The sequence below is a fragment of the Chlorocebus sabaeus genome, chromosome 4 (assembly GCF_047675955.1).
Source record: "Chlorocebus sabaeus isolate Y175 chromosome 4, mChlSab1.0.hap1, whole genome shotgun sequence".
Classification (NCBI taxonomy): domain Eukaryota; kingdom Metazoa; phylum Chordata; class Mammalia; order Primates; family Cercopithecidae; genus Chlorocebus; species Chlorocebus sabaeus.
In genome coordinates, this window is record NC_132907.1 from 22,013,438 (window position 1) to 22,030,088 (window position 16,651).

General features: G+C 42.1%; 2 protein-coding genes across 11 annotated transcripts in view; one reads left to right on the top strand and one right to left on the bottom strand.

Moving 5' to 3' along the window:
* Positions 1 to 325: 325 nt before the first annotated feature.
* LOC140711500 (uncharacterized) lies at positions 326 to 1,796 on the bottom strand. The gene has a single exon (XM_073014688.1). It carries the CDS (start codon positions 1,718 to 1,720, stop codon positions 1,220 to 1,222), a length of 501 nt encoding a protein of 166 aa, XP_072870789.1. The 5' UTR covers positions 1,721 to 1,796; the 3' UTR covers positions 326 to 1,219.
* FAM169A (family with sequence similarity 169 member A) overlaps positions 617 to 16,651 on the top strand; it is an 84,915-nt gene continuing 68,880 nt past the window's right edge. For 2 of the 10 annotated variants that reach the window (XM_073014680.1, XM_038010486.2), the window contains exon 1: positions 617 to 851. In XM_073014680.1, coding sequence (XP_072870781.1) covers positions 696 to 851 — 156 coding nt within the window. In that variant the 5' untranslated portion in view covers positions 617 to 695. Of the gene's footprint in view, positions 931 to 1,328; positions 1,455 to 1,624; positions 1,691 to 1,858; positions 1,952 to 2,227; positions 2,293 to 16,651 lie in introns of those variants that run through there. The other 8 variants (XM_073014681.1, XM_007975400.3, XM_073014682.1 and 5 more) reach the window with 8 other exon arrangements.

The following is a 16,651-nucleotide window of genomic DNA, read 5'->3' on the forward strand; positions in this document are numbered from 1 at the left end:
AATGGTAAATGATGTGTAACAGTCAAGATTTTGGCTAATTAAATATTATACAAATGAAACAATAGATTCTTACATGGCAGAAAAGCCTATTTTTTTTTTTTTTAAATCAGGGTCAAATATATCTGTATCAACAAGTATTCTTTGAAGTATTTTTTGTTGCTAATTTTGCTAATCATTAGGAAATTCGTGAAAGTTGGTATTGTGATTGTTAAATATTTCCCAGGAATGAAAGAAGCAATTTCCAACTTTTCTGGATGAGCTGAACATAATGCTACGGTTCTTGCATAATGAGTAAAAGAAAGTCTTGACATTAATACATACAATATTGTTTCTCAATACATTTATTAAATACATTAGACTACAATATGCATTACCTTAAAGTCAATATATCATGTTTTAAATGCAGGAGGGCTAATTTTTTCAGTAGGAATGTGTAATTAGCAAAGGCACAAGAGGCCATATGACGGTAGAATAGAGCTGGCAGAGGCAGGGGAGGAAAGCCGGATGGAACCCTGCTATCTTTCTGGGTCAGGGTTAGTCTGTACCGGTTAAACGGTGAAAGAGAAAAGGTCAGCGCAGGAATTTGGTATTTTCCTGACATCTCCAGATGCAAGTCCGGACTCTAGGACTTCTCTAGACTGTGAAAGCAGACTACGATTCTTCTTTGCACGCACCTAAGTGGCAGTAGGTTTAGGATGAAGGTGGCGGGGCGGAGGCCGGCGGTCCTCACCCGTGCCCTCTGCACTCCTGTCCCGAGGTCTGGATGGCCGCGCCCACTCTGGGTAAATTTCAGGAGGGCCTGCGCGGGGCTGAAGAGCTCCGCCGGGATATGCGAACAGAATCCTGCGAAGGTCGGCATTAAAGGAATACGCAAAATCAGCGTTGTAGCCCCCGCGGCTTAACCGCATCTATTTTTATATCTAAGCCAAGGTGACTCTTTAATACCAGGCCATCGCCCTGAGCAGGGCGTCGCGCTGCCGGGTGACGGCGGCGGGGGCGGGGAGAGGGGGCGCGGGTGGCTAGGCGGGGGCCGCGTGGCACCCCCGGGCTGGCCAAGGCCGCACCTGCCGGCCGGCGCTTGAGAGCCTGGACTGGAGGGAGGCAGGGCGGCGTCGCCGGCTCCGAGGAGGGGCCGCTCCGCGCGGGCGGGTGGGGGGATTCGCGGTGGGCGCGGGCGCGGAGCGGAAGCGAAGGCTGGAGGCGCTGCGGCGCTAGTGCGTCACGTCGTCGGAGGGCACGGTGGGCCGCGGCCGACCCGCGACGAGGAGCCGGGCGTCCGGGGCGAGCGGGAGGCGGCCGCACCAGCCCTGGCAGCCGCACCAGCCCTGGCAGGCGCGAGCGGTGCGGCCCGGGACAGGCTGGAGGTCGCCAGCGAGCAGCCGCCGGCTTCATTCATTCGCGCGGCTCCGCCTCCTTTCCCGGGCTCTTCCAGCGGCTCCCGGGGCGCGTCCGAGGTGAGTGCGCTCCCTATCCCTGGCGCGGACGTTGGGTGAGGCCGAGGCGGTCGCGCCAGGCCCTCGCCCCCGCCGGCGCCAGTCCCGCGGACACCGAGCGGCGACGCGGGACACCGGCTGTGAATGGCCCCTTGGGGCTGGGCCTGGCGCAGACTAGTGCGGGCCGCCTGGACCCGGGGCTCGCGTCCAGCTGGCGGCGGTCTGCGGGAATCCCGTAGGGCGTGTGGCGCCCCCAGGTGCGCTGGCCTCCGCCTCAGCGCCACCATTTTGTGTGAGGGAATGCTGGTCTTCTCCCCTCGCCTCCGCCGCGGGCCAGTTCGCAGCTGCGGCTGGCAGCCCCGTCCCCTCGTCCTCTCCCCACCTGGATGCTTGGCGTGCGCGCTGATTGCTTTGGCTTGGGGAGACGCGGACTCGGGGAGGTGTGGAACTTCAGCGTTTAGACTCGGTTCACGCGACCAGGTGGCCTCCAGAGATGCTCTGACCGCCTTCCCTTACCTGTAACTACTTTTGGAATAGATACTGTATGATTCTCTCTCCTCTAGAATGCAGGTCGTTGCAGTTTTGTCCTAATTGTGTTCTCAGCTCTCCATTATGCCATTTTTCAAGAGGCCTATGCCTTAGGAGGTGAAGCCTTGAACCCTGGGTGGTTTATGGCTCGGGGGTCTGGATTACACTGACTCCCATGACTGTCCTTGAGGAGAAAGGATGAAGCATTTCACTGGCTTTTTAGCGTCTGGGAAGCGGCGTGGGTATCGTATCGGGGTGGATTCGAAAATAACCACCTGATGCAGGTCACCTTTCCCCGCTGGGAGAGCAGTTCTTAACGTAAATTAAAACGGTGTGTACGGATTTTTTGTGGGGTTGGAACTGGAGGGACATATTTCTAAAAAAATTCCAGAAGGGAAAGTTTTCATTGTGATTCTCAGAGAACTGTGACACAGTTTGTCATTTTCAAGGTTCCTGAGAATTTGGGAAATATTTTAATTCGTTGGCTCCTCGCGAATTACTCTACTTACGAACTGAGCAGATTATACCCAAGCCATTTGTATTTTGTCATTGCATCACAGACAGGGATTACAATCGGGAATGCTGGCTGTTGCATAATGAACACATTTGGGCCCTGGAGGGAATTCACCGAAGTGGATCTGGGTTTGGTGTGCCATGCGATTTTATTTTTTACGCAGGATGTACAGATAATCTTTGCAAACTACGTCCCTTATCCTACTATGAAGTGTTGACAAGAAGAAAGATTTTTAGTGACTAGTATGGACCAAACTAAAATTTTTAGTATTTTAGTTTTGCTTGTTTGGAGGAAAGGCAAGGAATGAGATGGCGAGAGGCACCTGGGAAAAGTCCGTTTGTCCTAACACTCGAAGCGCAAACAAAGATAAAACATGATCATCATAGTGGACTTTTCTCCTTAAGTTAATGATGAGGATCTGTTTGGGGAACTTAGAAATAGCTTATGTGAATAGCAACGTTGACCTTCCACATGAGTGACCATAAATTAAGATGTCTTACCTGTGGATTTTAGGTTCTAAAAGGCTTCAAATTAGTCTGACCTTTGAGAGAGTATTCAAGTCATTACAAATGCTATCATTTGTTTAATAAAGGTGGAATATATATCCAACAAAGGATTTTGATTTGGAGAAAACTAATTAAGTGCTTTTGAGGAAAGATTTCCATGTCACCCTCCTTATTAAATTAAACTTTTCATTTTTTGTTTTGTTGAAAACTCCCACTAATTTTGTCTTCAAACAAGTGATTCCATATCGTGTACCATCTCTGGCAGAAATATCATGCTTCTCATTAAAGTTACGTTTGTTCTATAGGAAGAATTATGGAGGCAAGAAGAACCTTAGACATTTAGAGATGAGTCTTGGTTTAGGGAATTTAAGTAAGCAAAGCTTGCCTGCTAGGGATTGCGGGTGACCTGTCTGGACCTATCCTAGGCCTATGGGGGATGAGATTTTTTTTTTTCTAGCAAATAACAGCGCTGAGTCAAACACAACTCTTACACTTTTACATTGATTCTGTTATTATACAAATCAGAGAAGTTCACTGAATTGGTAAGATTGTATTTAATTGATTCCAGTTTGGAAGTGATCTTGGTGTGCTTTTGTCTTTGAAGTTGCTTGAGATTTTGAACATTATTTTACCAATGGTTGAGAAATTGAAAACAAAAACCTAATATTTTTCTCTATTAGCTCCTGCCTAAATACTCTGTTTTAAGCCTTAAGCATATTATGTTCAGTCGTCTGCCTAAAAATTCAGTAAGATTTACTTTTTAAAGGTAAGTACAACATAAGAGAGTTGAGTATTCATGTAGAGGTTCCAACAGTATCTGTCTAGCTCACTCCTGTAATCCCAGCACTTTGGGAGGCCGAGGCGGGCGGATCACGAGGTCAGGAGATCGAGACCATCCTGGCTAATAGGGTGAAACCCCGTCTCTACTAAAAATACAAAAAATTAGCCGGGCGTGGTGGTGCGCGCCTGTAGTCCCAGCTGCTCGGGAGGCTGAGGCAGGAGAATGGCGTGAACCCGGGAGGCGGAGCTTGCAGTGAGCCGAGATCGTGCCACTGCACTCCAGCCTGGGCGACAAAGCGAGACTCCGTCTCAAAAACAAAAACAAAAACAAAAACAAAAAAAACCCAAAAAACCAAAAAACAGTATCTGTCAAGGATTCTGTATAAAGGATTGTTGGTTGGGTAGGAAGTTAAAACTTGTATGTTCCTTCCCCTGAGATTTTGTGATTCTAAGTGGAAAAAAGGAATTGTGTGATTATCGTATTTAAGATGATAGTCTCCTCCCATGCCATTATTTTTTTGTATATTTAGCCCTGAAATTTAAGTTCTAAATTTGGTATGCCTCAGTGGTAGTAGGACTATTTCACAATTGTTTCAATGATAACAATAAAATAAAATCACCAAGGTAGAATTATTAAGGAAAAGGTGTGATGATTTAAAGATAGTGAAGGAAAAACTAGTAATTTATCAGATATCCTAGAATACTTATTAGACTCTTGGAGTTTTAGAGTTGGTATATGATACCTTAACGTTTACGTGCTCTGTATAGGGGACTATTCATCTATGCTAGCCTGTTTTTTAGGCTAGAATTGTGACTTGCCTAGATTCCTTCCACCCCTACATGTGTTTTTTTTTTTTTTTTTTTTTTTTTAAGAATACAGTTTTGATTACTAATTGTTCCAATAACATGCTAGTTTTAGGCTAAACAAAGATAGGTTTCATTTATTCCACAAACATTGAGTGTCTGTTGTGTGTTGTAGGGCACAAACAGGCCCTACTGTCATGGAGTCTATAGTTTAGTGAAGTATTGTGGATTACAATGTTAACAATTCCTTAAGGTATAACTATACAAAGATTTTTGAAAATACAAGTTGGGAACAAATTTAGCAAATTGCATATTTCAAAAAGTGCCAAGTTGCATGTTGTCACACTTTATTTGTAACTTCTCAGGTATAGAATTAGTTTAATTTGGAAAATTCATTCCAGTAGTCCTTGTAATGTGTACTGTTAGTCTGGGTACAAAAACATGAATGTGCAAAGTAATCTAGAAATTCAGTGTTAAAGATGAGACAAACATTAAGGAGATAATCCTGTCCTGTGAGTGAACTGAACAAAGTAATATGGGGCTTGCAGAGGAGGGCTGCATTAATTCTGTCTGAATGACTCTGGAAGGGCTTTACAGAGGCAGTGACAGTTGAACTTGGTCTTAAACAATGGATGAGTGAGAATTTGTCAGAAGTTTTTGGGGATGTAAGATACGATGAGAGACAGTCCCAGCAAATGCTAAAGCGTAGAGTTATAACCGGTCCTATTCTGAAAACAGGGAAGTCAGTTGATCTGGCCAGGTCCCATGGTGGTTGGGGCCTGTTTGTGAATGGATGTGTATGAGTTTTGCTCCATGGTGATGGGGAACCAATAATGGGTTTTCGAAGAAAGGAATGAACAGAATGGGGTTCTCTCTCTCTCTTTTTAGGAAGATCATTCCAATAGCAGTTTAAACACTGGATTGGAGTGGAGAAAAGATACGAGCCTTTATGATAATCTTGGCAAAGCCTTGAAGCAAAGCTGTGCCTGTGGAGGTAACAGAGGAGGCGGTGTCACACAGACTGGATTTAAGTCAGGGCACCAGGACTCTGCTGCCATGGTTGTGTAAATGAGGGATAGTTACTTAGGCCTGGCTTCTTTAGCTGTAAAATGAGTATGAGACATACTTTGCAAGCTTATTGAAATGGCCAGAGGTAGTGTATAAAGCTCATTGACTGACATGTGATATGTGCATAATGATAGTATCACCCAATTTTCTTAATGATGACAATGAAGAGTTGTGTTAAGGGAAAAGAATGACTGAGTGGAGGATGACTTAAACAGGTTTTAGCATACAACTGGGTAGGTGGTTGCTTTGTTAATATAGAATGTGAGGAGAGGAAGAAGAGAGGATTGTAGAGGGAGAGAAGGTAACATTTTTTTTCTTCTGGAAGATGGAGTCCCGTTTTTTTGTTTTTTGTTTTTGTTTTTCTTTTTTTTGGAAGATGGAGTCTCACTCTGTTGCCCAGGTTAGAGTGCAGTGGTGCAATCTTGGCTCACTGCAACTTCTGTCTCCTAGATTCAAGTGATTCTCTTTCCTCAGCCTCCTAAGTAGCTGGGATTACAGGTGTCCACCACCACGCCTGGCTGATTTTTGTATTTTTAGTAGAAACAGCGTTTTACCATGTTGTCCAGGCTGGTCTTGAACTCCTGACCTCAAGTGATCTGCCAGCCTTGGCCTGCCAAAGTGCTGGGAGCCACCATGCCTGGTCAACTTTGGATATACTTTATTTAGGTTTGGGTTTCCTGAGGGAGAATCCAGGTAGAGGTATTGCGTGAACTGTTGCAAATATGAATCAGAGATCTAGGCAGATGATAGTCGGGAGCTACCAGTGTATATATTTGGTAAATGGAGCCTCTAGACGGGATAAGATTTCTAAGTAAGAGCAAGTGGAATAACTGAGGCTTGTAGTTAGGTGAAATATTGTGAATTAAAATGTTAAAAGGTTCCTTAAGTCCAAATGCACACAATTTTTGAAAATATGAATTGGGAACAAATCCATTTATTAGACTGTTTTTATTTTTGAAATGGAGCCTCACTCTGTCACCTAGGATGGAGTGAGTGGTACAATCTTGGCTCACCACAACCTCTGTCTCCGGGTTCAAGTGATTTTTAGTAGAGACGGGGTTTCACCCTGTTAGCCAGGATGGTCTCGATCTCCTGACCTCGTGATCCACCTGCCTTGGCCTCCCAAAGTGCTGGGATTACAGGTGTGAGCCACTGGCCCCCGGCCTTATTTAGAAATCTTATCCTGTCTAGTGGTTCCATTTACCAAATATATACACTGGTAACTCCCATATCTGTATTATCTGCCTAGATCCCTCTCCAGAAAGTCGGATTGTCCTGAGTGTCAAGGAAAGACAGAAACTTTTAAGTGACAGAAGGTGGTCAGTTTGGTGTAGTCTGTCATAAGGTCAAGAGAAGTAAGAATGAAAATAATCAGTTGAATTTGGAACTTGGAGGGTTATTGTAGATCTTATGAGTAGTAGCATTAATATAGTGATAAGGACAGAAGTCAATTTATTAATTCATAGAAGAGGAGAAAAAGTCAGTGAGTTTGACTTACTGTTATACAATGAAAGATAAAGTACTAAACCATACTAATAAAGAATTTTGTAGTCTGAAAGCTTTTATACATGTATACCAGTGCTTTCAAGTTTGGATTGACTTCTGATGTACCTAATTAATTTATTCTGAGACTTCCATCAACAGTAGTTGCTACTCAGTGCAGTTCTACAGTTTAAGCCCATAGCCATAGGTTTGAATCCTGACTTTGCTGTTTCTAGCTGCCTGACTTTTATTAAGATACTGAATCCCTCCTGGCCTCAGTTTCCTCATCTGTAAGAGTGGTTATTACAGAATTTATCTCAAAATGTTGTTGACAGAATTACCTAAATGTGCTAATGTATTAATGGTGAGCTACTAATATTATTATCAGTGGAATTAGGATAGCTTTTAGTATCTATTTCAGTGATCCTCATCTTATCTTTTCTCCCTTTTATTATCTCTCTACACCCACCCCATGTACCATGTATGACACTTCGTTGAGGTTCTTTTCTTTTCTAATAGTGATGGGGTCTTGCTTTGTTGCCCAGGCTGGTCTTGATCTCCTGGCCTTAAGCAGTCCTTTCACCTCAGCTTCCCAAAGTGCTGGGATTATAGGTATGAGCTACCATGCTCAGCTGAGGTACATTTCAAAGCAGTAATTTACTTCCTTATTTTAAAAAAATCGTGAGGTATCTGTCTCTCATCAGTCAGAACTTTTGATTTATGTGAGATATAACCACAAGTTGAGTTGATAGAAATGTTTAAAATTAAGAAAACCTTCATTTTTTGTTAGTTTGTGTATTAATGTGACGGAAATGTATGTTTTTTGGTTTTTGTTTTTTTGAGATGGAGTCTTGCTCTGTCACCCAGGCTGGAGTGCAATGGCGCGATCTCAGCTCACTGTACCCTCCGCCTCCCAGGTTCCAGCAATTCTCCTGCCTCAGCCTCTTGAGTAGCTGAGACCACAAGCATGTGCTACCGTGCCTGGCTAATTTTTTATGTTTTTAGTAGAGACGGGTTTCGCCCTGTTGGCCAGGCCGATCTCGAACTCCTGTTCTCAGATGATCCACATGCCTCGGCCTCCCAAAGTGTTGGGATTACAGGTGTGAGCCACCATGTCCAGCCTTGTTTTGTTTTTAAAAACTGAAAATAATTCATGTTAGCCCCCTCTATAGTTTTTATGGGTCCCAAACTAAGAGGCTGTCTTCTAATTTTAGATATGGTACTGTTCTCTATTAATTATTTATACTCATGAGTGGAAAATATAGCTAAATTTAGCAAAAAAAGTACCCCAATTTTTTTTTTTACTTTTTAATTTTTCAACTTTTGTTTTAGGTTCAGGAGTACATGTGTAGATTTGTTAAATGGGTGAATTGCATGTTGCTGGGGTTTGGTGTACAAAATGATTAGTCACTGAGGTAGTGTGCATAGTACCTGATAGGTAGCTTTTTGGCCCTTACATTCCTCCCACCCTCTACGTTCAAGTAAGCCCTGGTGTCTGTTGTTCCCTTCGTCGTGTTCATGTGTACTCAGCGTTTAGCTCCCATTTATAAGTGAGAACATGTGGTATTTGGTTTCTCTTCCTTTGTTAATTCCTTTAGGATAATAGCCTCCATCTGCATGCATCCATGTTGCAGCAAAGGACGTGATGTTTTTGTTTATTTGTTTGTTTGTATTTTTGAGACAGAGTCTCGCACTGTCACCGAGGCTGGAGTACAGTGGCGCGATCTGGGCTCACTGCAACCTCTGCCTCCCAGCTTCAAGCGATTCTCCTACCTCAGCCTCCCAAGTAGCTGAGATTACAGGTGCCTGCCACCAAGCCCCCCTAATTTTTTTGTATTTTTAGTAGAGACGGGGTTTCATTATGTTGGTCAGGCTGGTCTCGAACTCCTGATCTCATGATCTGCCCTCCTTGGCCTCCAAAGTACTGGGATTACAGGTGTGAGCTGCCTGGCCTTGTTCTCTTTTTTTTTTTGGATTATGTAGTATTCCATGAAATACCCAAATTGTAGACATCTTGATATTTGGCTTTAGAATATAATACATATCTAAAAATTCTTGAAGTTAATTTCAAACCATGAAAGAAGAAATAGAAGTGATTCTGAATAAATTTTGTTTGGAGAATACTAATTTTTTTGTATCTGAGTAGCGTCCATGGATGGAAAAAAATGGCATACTGGCTTGGATAGACTCAAGGGAAGTTCTTGTGCCTGTGACAGTACTTACAATGGGCGCAGAGAAGTTTCTCCTGTCTCTAGCTGGAAACATACCAACTGTAACTAACAGTATTCTTTGACTAGTTTGTTGGCTGGTCATGTTTTCATGCACTGTAATTAATTCATTTTTGGGTAGAATTCATTGTTGGAAAGTCCCAGTTCTTTTACCCTTTAAAGATATGCAAAATAAGTCTAAACTTCTAAACTTTTCATCAGCATATTGATTCTTCAAATATTTTACGGGTAGATTTTTTTTTTGTTTTTTTTTGAGACAAGGTCTGGCTCTATCACCCAGGCTGGAGTGCAGTGGTGCAGTCTAGTCTTGACTCACTGCAGCCTCTACCTCCCTACAACCTCTGCCTCCCGGACTCAAGCCATTCTCTCTCAGCCCCCTGAGTAACTGGGACTACAGGTGCATGCCACCACGGCCAGTAATTTTTTGTAGAGATGGCGTTTTGCCATGTTGCCCAGGCTGGTCTTGAACTTGTGAGCTCATTGGCTCTGCCCACCTTGGCTTCCCAAAGTGTTAGGATTACAGGTGTGAGCCACTATGCCCGGCCAAGGGTAGCTTTCTTACCTCCCTTCCGCAGTGGGAATTTTTTCTCCCAATTTCAGTTCCTTATCTGGTGTACCATGGTTTCGAGATCTTTTGCCCTCTTGGCCTTCTCCGTTGGAGGCATTCCAGTTTTGCAGTGTGATTTTTTTTTTTTTTTTTTTTTTGAGGTAGAGTCTTACTCTGTTGCCCAGGCTGGAGTTCTGTGGTGCTATCTTGGCTCACTGCAACCCTTGCCTCCAGGGTTCAAGCGATTCTCCTGCCTCAGTTTCCCGAGTAGCTGGGATTACAGGCACGTGCCACCATGCCAGGCTAATTTTTTTTTTTTTTTTTTTTTTTTGAGACGGAGTCTCGCTCTATCACCGAGACTGAAGTGTGATGGTGCAATCTCAGCTCACTGCACACTCCACCTCCCAGGTTCATGCCATTCTCCTGCCTCAGCCTCTCAAGTATCTGGAATTACAGGCGTCCGCCATCACACCTGGCTAATTTTTTTTTTTTTTTTTTTTTGTATTTTTAGTAGAGACGGGGTTTTACCATGTTAGCCAGGATGATCTTGATCTCCCAAAGTGCTGGTATTACAGGTGTGAGCCACCGTACCCGGCCCTTTTTTCCCTTAAGATGTGCCCCTTGGAAGGGAATAAAACACTGCAGATACTGTCTGATCCATGAAAAATGGAATATTTTTCCATCCCTGGATGGCAAATTTATTTCATCTTCAAAAAAACCTTGGTTATGGTTCATATTTAATCTAGTATCATCTAAATCTCAAGGTCTTCTTATTTGTTTCTGTCCTGCAATGAATAATTAAAAAACTATAGTGCAATGTAGTGAATTTTATTTTTCCCCTAGCTCTATTTTGGAGTAACTCATTAAAGAAATATTTGGACAAATAAAATAAAATACCTAGGAATAAACTTAACCAAGGAAGTAAAAGATCTCTACAATGAAAACTGTAAAACATTGATGCAAGAAATTGAAGAGGACATAAAAAATGGAAAGATATTTCATGTCCATATATTAGAAGAATCAATATTGTTGAAATGTTCATATTACCCAAAGCAATCTACAGATTCAATGCAATTTCTATCAAAATACCAATGATATTCTTCACAGAAATAGAAAAAAAAAATCCTAAAATGTATGTGGAACCACAAAAGACCCAGAATAGCCAAACCTATCCTGAGTAAAAAGAACACAACTGGAGAAATCGTATTATCTGACCTCAAATTATACTACAGAGCTGTAGTAATCAAAACAGCATGGTACCAGCATAAAAACAGACATGTAGATCAATGGAACAGAATAGAGAACCCAGAAATAAATCTATACATCTACAGTGAACTCATTTTTGACAAAGGTAACAAGAACATATATTGGGGAAAGGAAAATCTCTTCAATAAATGGTGCTGGGAATACTGGATATCCATATGCAGAAGAATGAAACTAGACCTGTATCTCTTGCCATATACAAAAACCAAATCAAGAAGGACTAAAAACTGAATCTAAGACCTCAAACTATGAAACTGTTAACATAAAACATTGGGAAAACTCTCCAGGGCATAGGAGTGGGCAAAGACTACATGAGCAGTACTCCACAAGACAGGCAACCAAAGCAGAAATGGATAAGTGGGATCATGTCAAGTTAAAAAGCTTCTGCATAGCAAAGGAAACAACAAGGTGAAGAGACAACCCACAGAATGGGAGAAAATATCTGCAAACTGTCTATCTGACAGGGAATTAATAACCGGAATATATAAGGAACTCAAGACAACTCAGTAGTTGAAAACACATAATATTCTGATTAAAAAATGAGCCAAAGATCTGAGTAGATATTTCCTAAAAAAAAGACATACAAATGTCAAACTGGTATATGAAAAGGTACTCAACATCATTGATCATCAGCAGAATGGAAATCAAAACTACAATGAGGCCAGGCACCGTGGCTCATGCCTACAGGGTGGCTGAGGTGGACAGACTGCTTGAGCTCAGGAATTCGAGACCAGCCTGGGCAACATGGTGAAACCCCATCTCTACAAAAACTACCAAAAAATTAGCTGAATGTGGTGGTGCATACCTGTGGTCCCAGCTACTTGGAAGGTTGAGGTAGGAGGATCTCTTGGGCCTAGGAGATTGAGGCTGCAGTGAGCAGGGATTGCTTCACCACATTCCAGCCTGGACAACAGAGTAGACCCTGTCTCAAAAACAAAAGCAAAAACCAACAAAAAACAAACTACAGGGAGATATCTCACCCCAGTTAAAATGGCTTTCATCCAAAAGACAGGCAATAACGAATGCTGGTGAGGATGTGGAGAAAATGGAACCCTCTTATACTGTTGGTGGGAATGTAAATTACTATAACCACTATGGAGAATAGTTTAGAGGTTCCTTGCAATTTAAAAATACAGCTACCATATAATCCAGCAATCCCACTGCTTGATATATACCCAAAAGAAAGAAAGAAATCAGTATATCAAAGAGATTTCTGCACTCCCATGTTTATTGCAGCACTATTCATAATAGCTAAGATTTGAAAGCAACTTGAGTGTCAATCATCGAATGAATGGGCAAAGAAAATATGGTACATATACACAATAGAGTATTATTCAGACATAAAAAGGAATGAGATCCTATCATTTGCAACAACAGAGATGGAACTTGAGATCATTATGTTAAGTAAAATAAGCCAGGCACAGAAAGACAAACTTTGCATGCTCTCATTTATAGGAGCTAAAAACATTAAAACAATTAAATTCATGGAGATGGAGCGTAGAGTGATGGTCACCAGAGGCTGGGAAGGGTAGTGGGTGATCCAGGGAAGTGGGTCTGGTCAGTGGGTACAAAAACATATTAGACTGAATGAAGAAGATCTAGCGCTTGATAGCTCAACATTGTGATGACAGTCAACAATGTATTCTACGTTTAAAAATAAAGTGTGATTGGATTGTTTGTGACACAAAGGATAAATGCTTCAGGTGATGGATGTGATTATTGTTATTATTTTTGAGATAGAGTCTTGCTCTGTCACCCAGGCTGGAGTGTGGTGGTGCAGTCTTGGCTCACTGCAACCCCCGCCTCCCAGATTCAAGCAGTTCTTCTGCCTCAGCCTCTTGAGTAGTTAAGACTACAGGCATCCGCAATCATACCTGGCTAGTTTTTTGTATTTTTAGTAGAGACGAGGTTTCACCATGTTAGCCAAGCTGGTCTTGAACTAACCTCAGGTGATCTGCCCATCTTGGCCTTCCAAAGTGCTGGGATTAAAGGTGTGAGCCACTGTGCCTGACCTTATGTGATTATTTACCCTGATGTGATTATTATGCATTGTATCCTGGATCAAAATATCTCATGTACCCCATAAATATATACACTGTTATGTACCCACAAAAATTAAAAATAAAAGATATATTGGGTAGGCATTTTACTTCGTCAGTTGTTATATTTCCTATTTTTTTTTTAACTTTAGCTTTAAAACACTTGACTTCATTTTTATTGTGTAGTAACCATTTAAAAATTATGAAGAAGAGGGGTCACGGCATTTAGATATAGAAAAGTCTGAAGAAACTTTATTGCAAGGTTTAAAAACATTTAACTCCTAAGGAGTGACTGAATAATCTGGTTGTTATATTCTATAATTGTATTACACTTAGATACATCATGGATTACGTTGGCCTTTTGTCTTGACCTTTAAACCTGGCCACCAGGTTAAACCCCGCTGGAGACAGATCGTGTAGGCTCATAGCTGAACTCGGCCACTTCCTAGCTGTGTGAACTTGGACAGCTTACTTAACCTCTCCACATCTGAGGCTCCTCATTCAGAAAGTGTATATAGGAATACCTGATTCATAGGATCATTTCGAGGAATGAGATGTGTAGAGTGTTTCGACACAATGCAAGGTGCAAGATAAGCAATCAGTAAATTTGGTGGTTCTCTTGTTATTATCAGAAAATACATTCTGAGTTAAAAAAATGATTGTAAATGACTTTTTGAGGTTATTATCCTTTTGTAAATTAAGACCTTTCTTCCTAGTTTCCATCTCCAGGTGAGCTGTAAGTGCTTGGAAGGAAAGTAATCAATTGTAGACCTGTATGACAGTAATCAGCTGTAGACCTGTAGATTGCTGAGAGCTGATCATTTGGCTCATCCTCACTTTTTACCTGTGCTGAAAAAGTAGATTATTTCTCTCTGCAGTTCTGAGCCTGGTAGGAGAGATAGATGAAGAAAAATGAACATTATTATGTATTACGTATTGTTATGTGATAAGTATATTAAAAGATTTATGCACAAGGTACTTACCATAACAGTCCCTCAACTTGTCTCCCTTCATTTCTTCCTACCAATCCACTCTATATGTAGCTGTCAGATAATTTGTCTTAAAGAATAGCCTTGAATGTCTCTTCCATGCCCGAGGTCCCTTAATGGCCTGCTGCTTGTATACCAAGTGAAGTCTAAACTCTTTAATCTGGGATTCTTGGCCTGCTATGTTCTGTCCTTAATCTATTTTCCTAGTACTTCCACCACCATTTGTCTTTATATACCTTAATTCTCTTGGTAAATCCAACTGCTTGCCATTCTTGGTGTACTTTCAGTCATCCATTCAGCATATTCTTTTTTTTTTTTTTGTGAGGCGGAGTCTCACAAAAAAAAAAAAGGCGGCACGATCTCAGCTCACTGCAACCTCTGCCTCCCGGGTTCACGCCATTCTCCTGCCTCAGCCTCCCGAGTAGCTGGGACTACAGGTGCCCGCCACCACGCCCGGCCAATTTTTTGTATTTTTAGTAGAGATGGGGTTTCATCGTATTAGCCATGATGGTCTCAATCTCCTGACCTCATGATCCTCCCGCCTCAGCCTCTGAAAGTGCTGGGATTACCGGCGTAAGCCACCGCGCCCGGCCTCAGCATGTTTTTTTTTAGGGTCTTCCCCGCTATCTGCCTGTTGAAAGGCCGTCTTTACTTTTTATCTAGCAGCATGTTCTTGTTCATCTGTGGCAGCTCTTCCTCCTAGCCCCAGTGTGTGGTTTATTTATACAAACTTTATTCAGTCATTCATTTATTTAGTAAATATGCTTTGAAGTTAAATAAGACTACTATCTCTTGTCCTTTCTTCCCATGGGCCTGCTACCAATGAGAGGTAAGAATTGTACTGAATCTGCGTAAATAAGCCCACCTGAGTTTGCAAGAGAGCAGCATGAGCAAGTTAATGAGGCCGTAGCTCCAAGTACAGAATTGGAGAGGCCCAAAAGGACAGAATTAGAGAATCTGTGGTTTAGAGGCTGACATTTTTCCAAATTGCTGAGATACTCTGCTACATAGTGGCAGCCCATGGTTATATTTCTTAGTTGTCTAGTGAAAATACTAGGGAGTTTGGTCGAGTAGTGGTGGGGATTGTGACTCAGCAGAATATTTCGCAAATGGTATGCCAAAATTAAGTGCCAAGTTTTGTTTTGTTTTTGCTTTTGATGTGAGTTAGACATGTTTCCTTTAAAATGAAAACATCAGTCTTCATTGTTCTAAATGAGACAAATCTCTGTGCTATTTTATGTTAAAAATATCTACAACAGTGAACATATAGTTTAGACTCCTTTTTTTAGAAATTGGTTGTATCCTGGAGGTTTACTATGTCCAACCCCTTTTAACTTTAATAAAGTCCCTGTATAGTCAGATACGTGGTAGAGAAGCTAGGATAATGTAAGGAATTTTATATTGTCAATGTTGAAATGGACACAGTTTTATGGTTTATTAATTTAAGTACTTATTTTATCTTTCCTGATCTTTGTACACTGCTGATTATATTTAGTAGTCTGGGTTGTGAAGTACCAGAGTTGCTGACACATTCCACAGGCAAATGTATTACTTTACTATACTACGGTAGGTAGTAGAGTCATGTGGAAGCTTCAATTACAAGCCCATTTCTGTTTCTTTCTCTCTTAAATATCTATTAATTTATTGTTAGACTTCTGCAAATGTTTCGAGGCGTGTAAGTAGCATTCTCTATATCCTGCTCGTAGAATATAGATAGTAAGATAATGATTTATTATCCATTCCGGGTGTAGTAATTCAGTTTGCATTTTGTGTTCCAGCTGTTGAGCACCTTTGAAATAATCTTTTTTTTTTTTTTTGAGACGGAGTCTCGCTCTGTTGCCCAGGCTGGAGTGCAGTGGTGTGATCTCAGCTCACTGCAACCTCCGCCTCCCGGGTTCAAGCGATTCTCCTGCCTCGGCCTCCCCAGTAGCTGGGACTACGGGTGCCTGCTACCACGCCTGGCTAATTTTTGTATTTTTAGTAGAGATGGGGTTTTGCCATGTTGGCCAGGCTGGTCTCAAACTCATGACCTCAGGTGATCCACCCGCCTTGATCTCCCAAAGTGCGGGATTACAGGCGTGAGCCACCGCTCACGGCCTCTTTATGAGTTTCATTTCAGCCTTATGAGTCCTGCTTTGCCTCCCCAGGGTAGAACACTAAAAGTTCATATTCTGTCTCCCTTGGAATTAGGATGGAGGCGTGTAACCCAAATTTTGCCTATCACATGTATCCAAGAGAGACTGCCCTGCAAAGTGAGCTACTGGAGGAAGGAGGCCGTAAGGGGATTTGACTTTCTTCTCTTGTGTTTCCTCCCTTGGGGCCCTCTCGTCTTCCTTCACCTTACCAGGAGTAATTACTGTTTACAGTATAATGTATCCTTCCAGACTTTGCTGTACAAACATATTAATCTTTTAAAAAACTTAGCTGGGTGTGGTGGCATGTGCCTGTAGTCTTAGTCATTCAGGAGGCT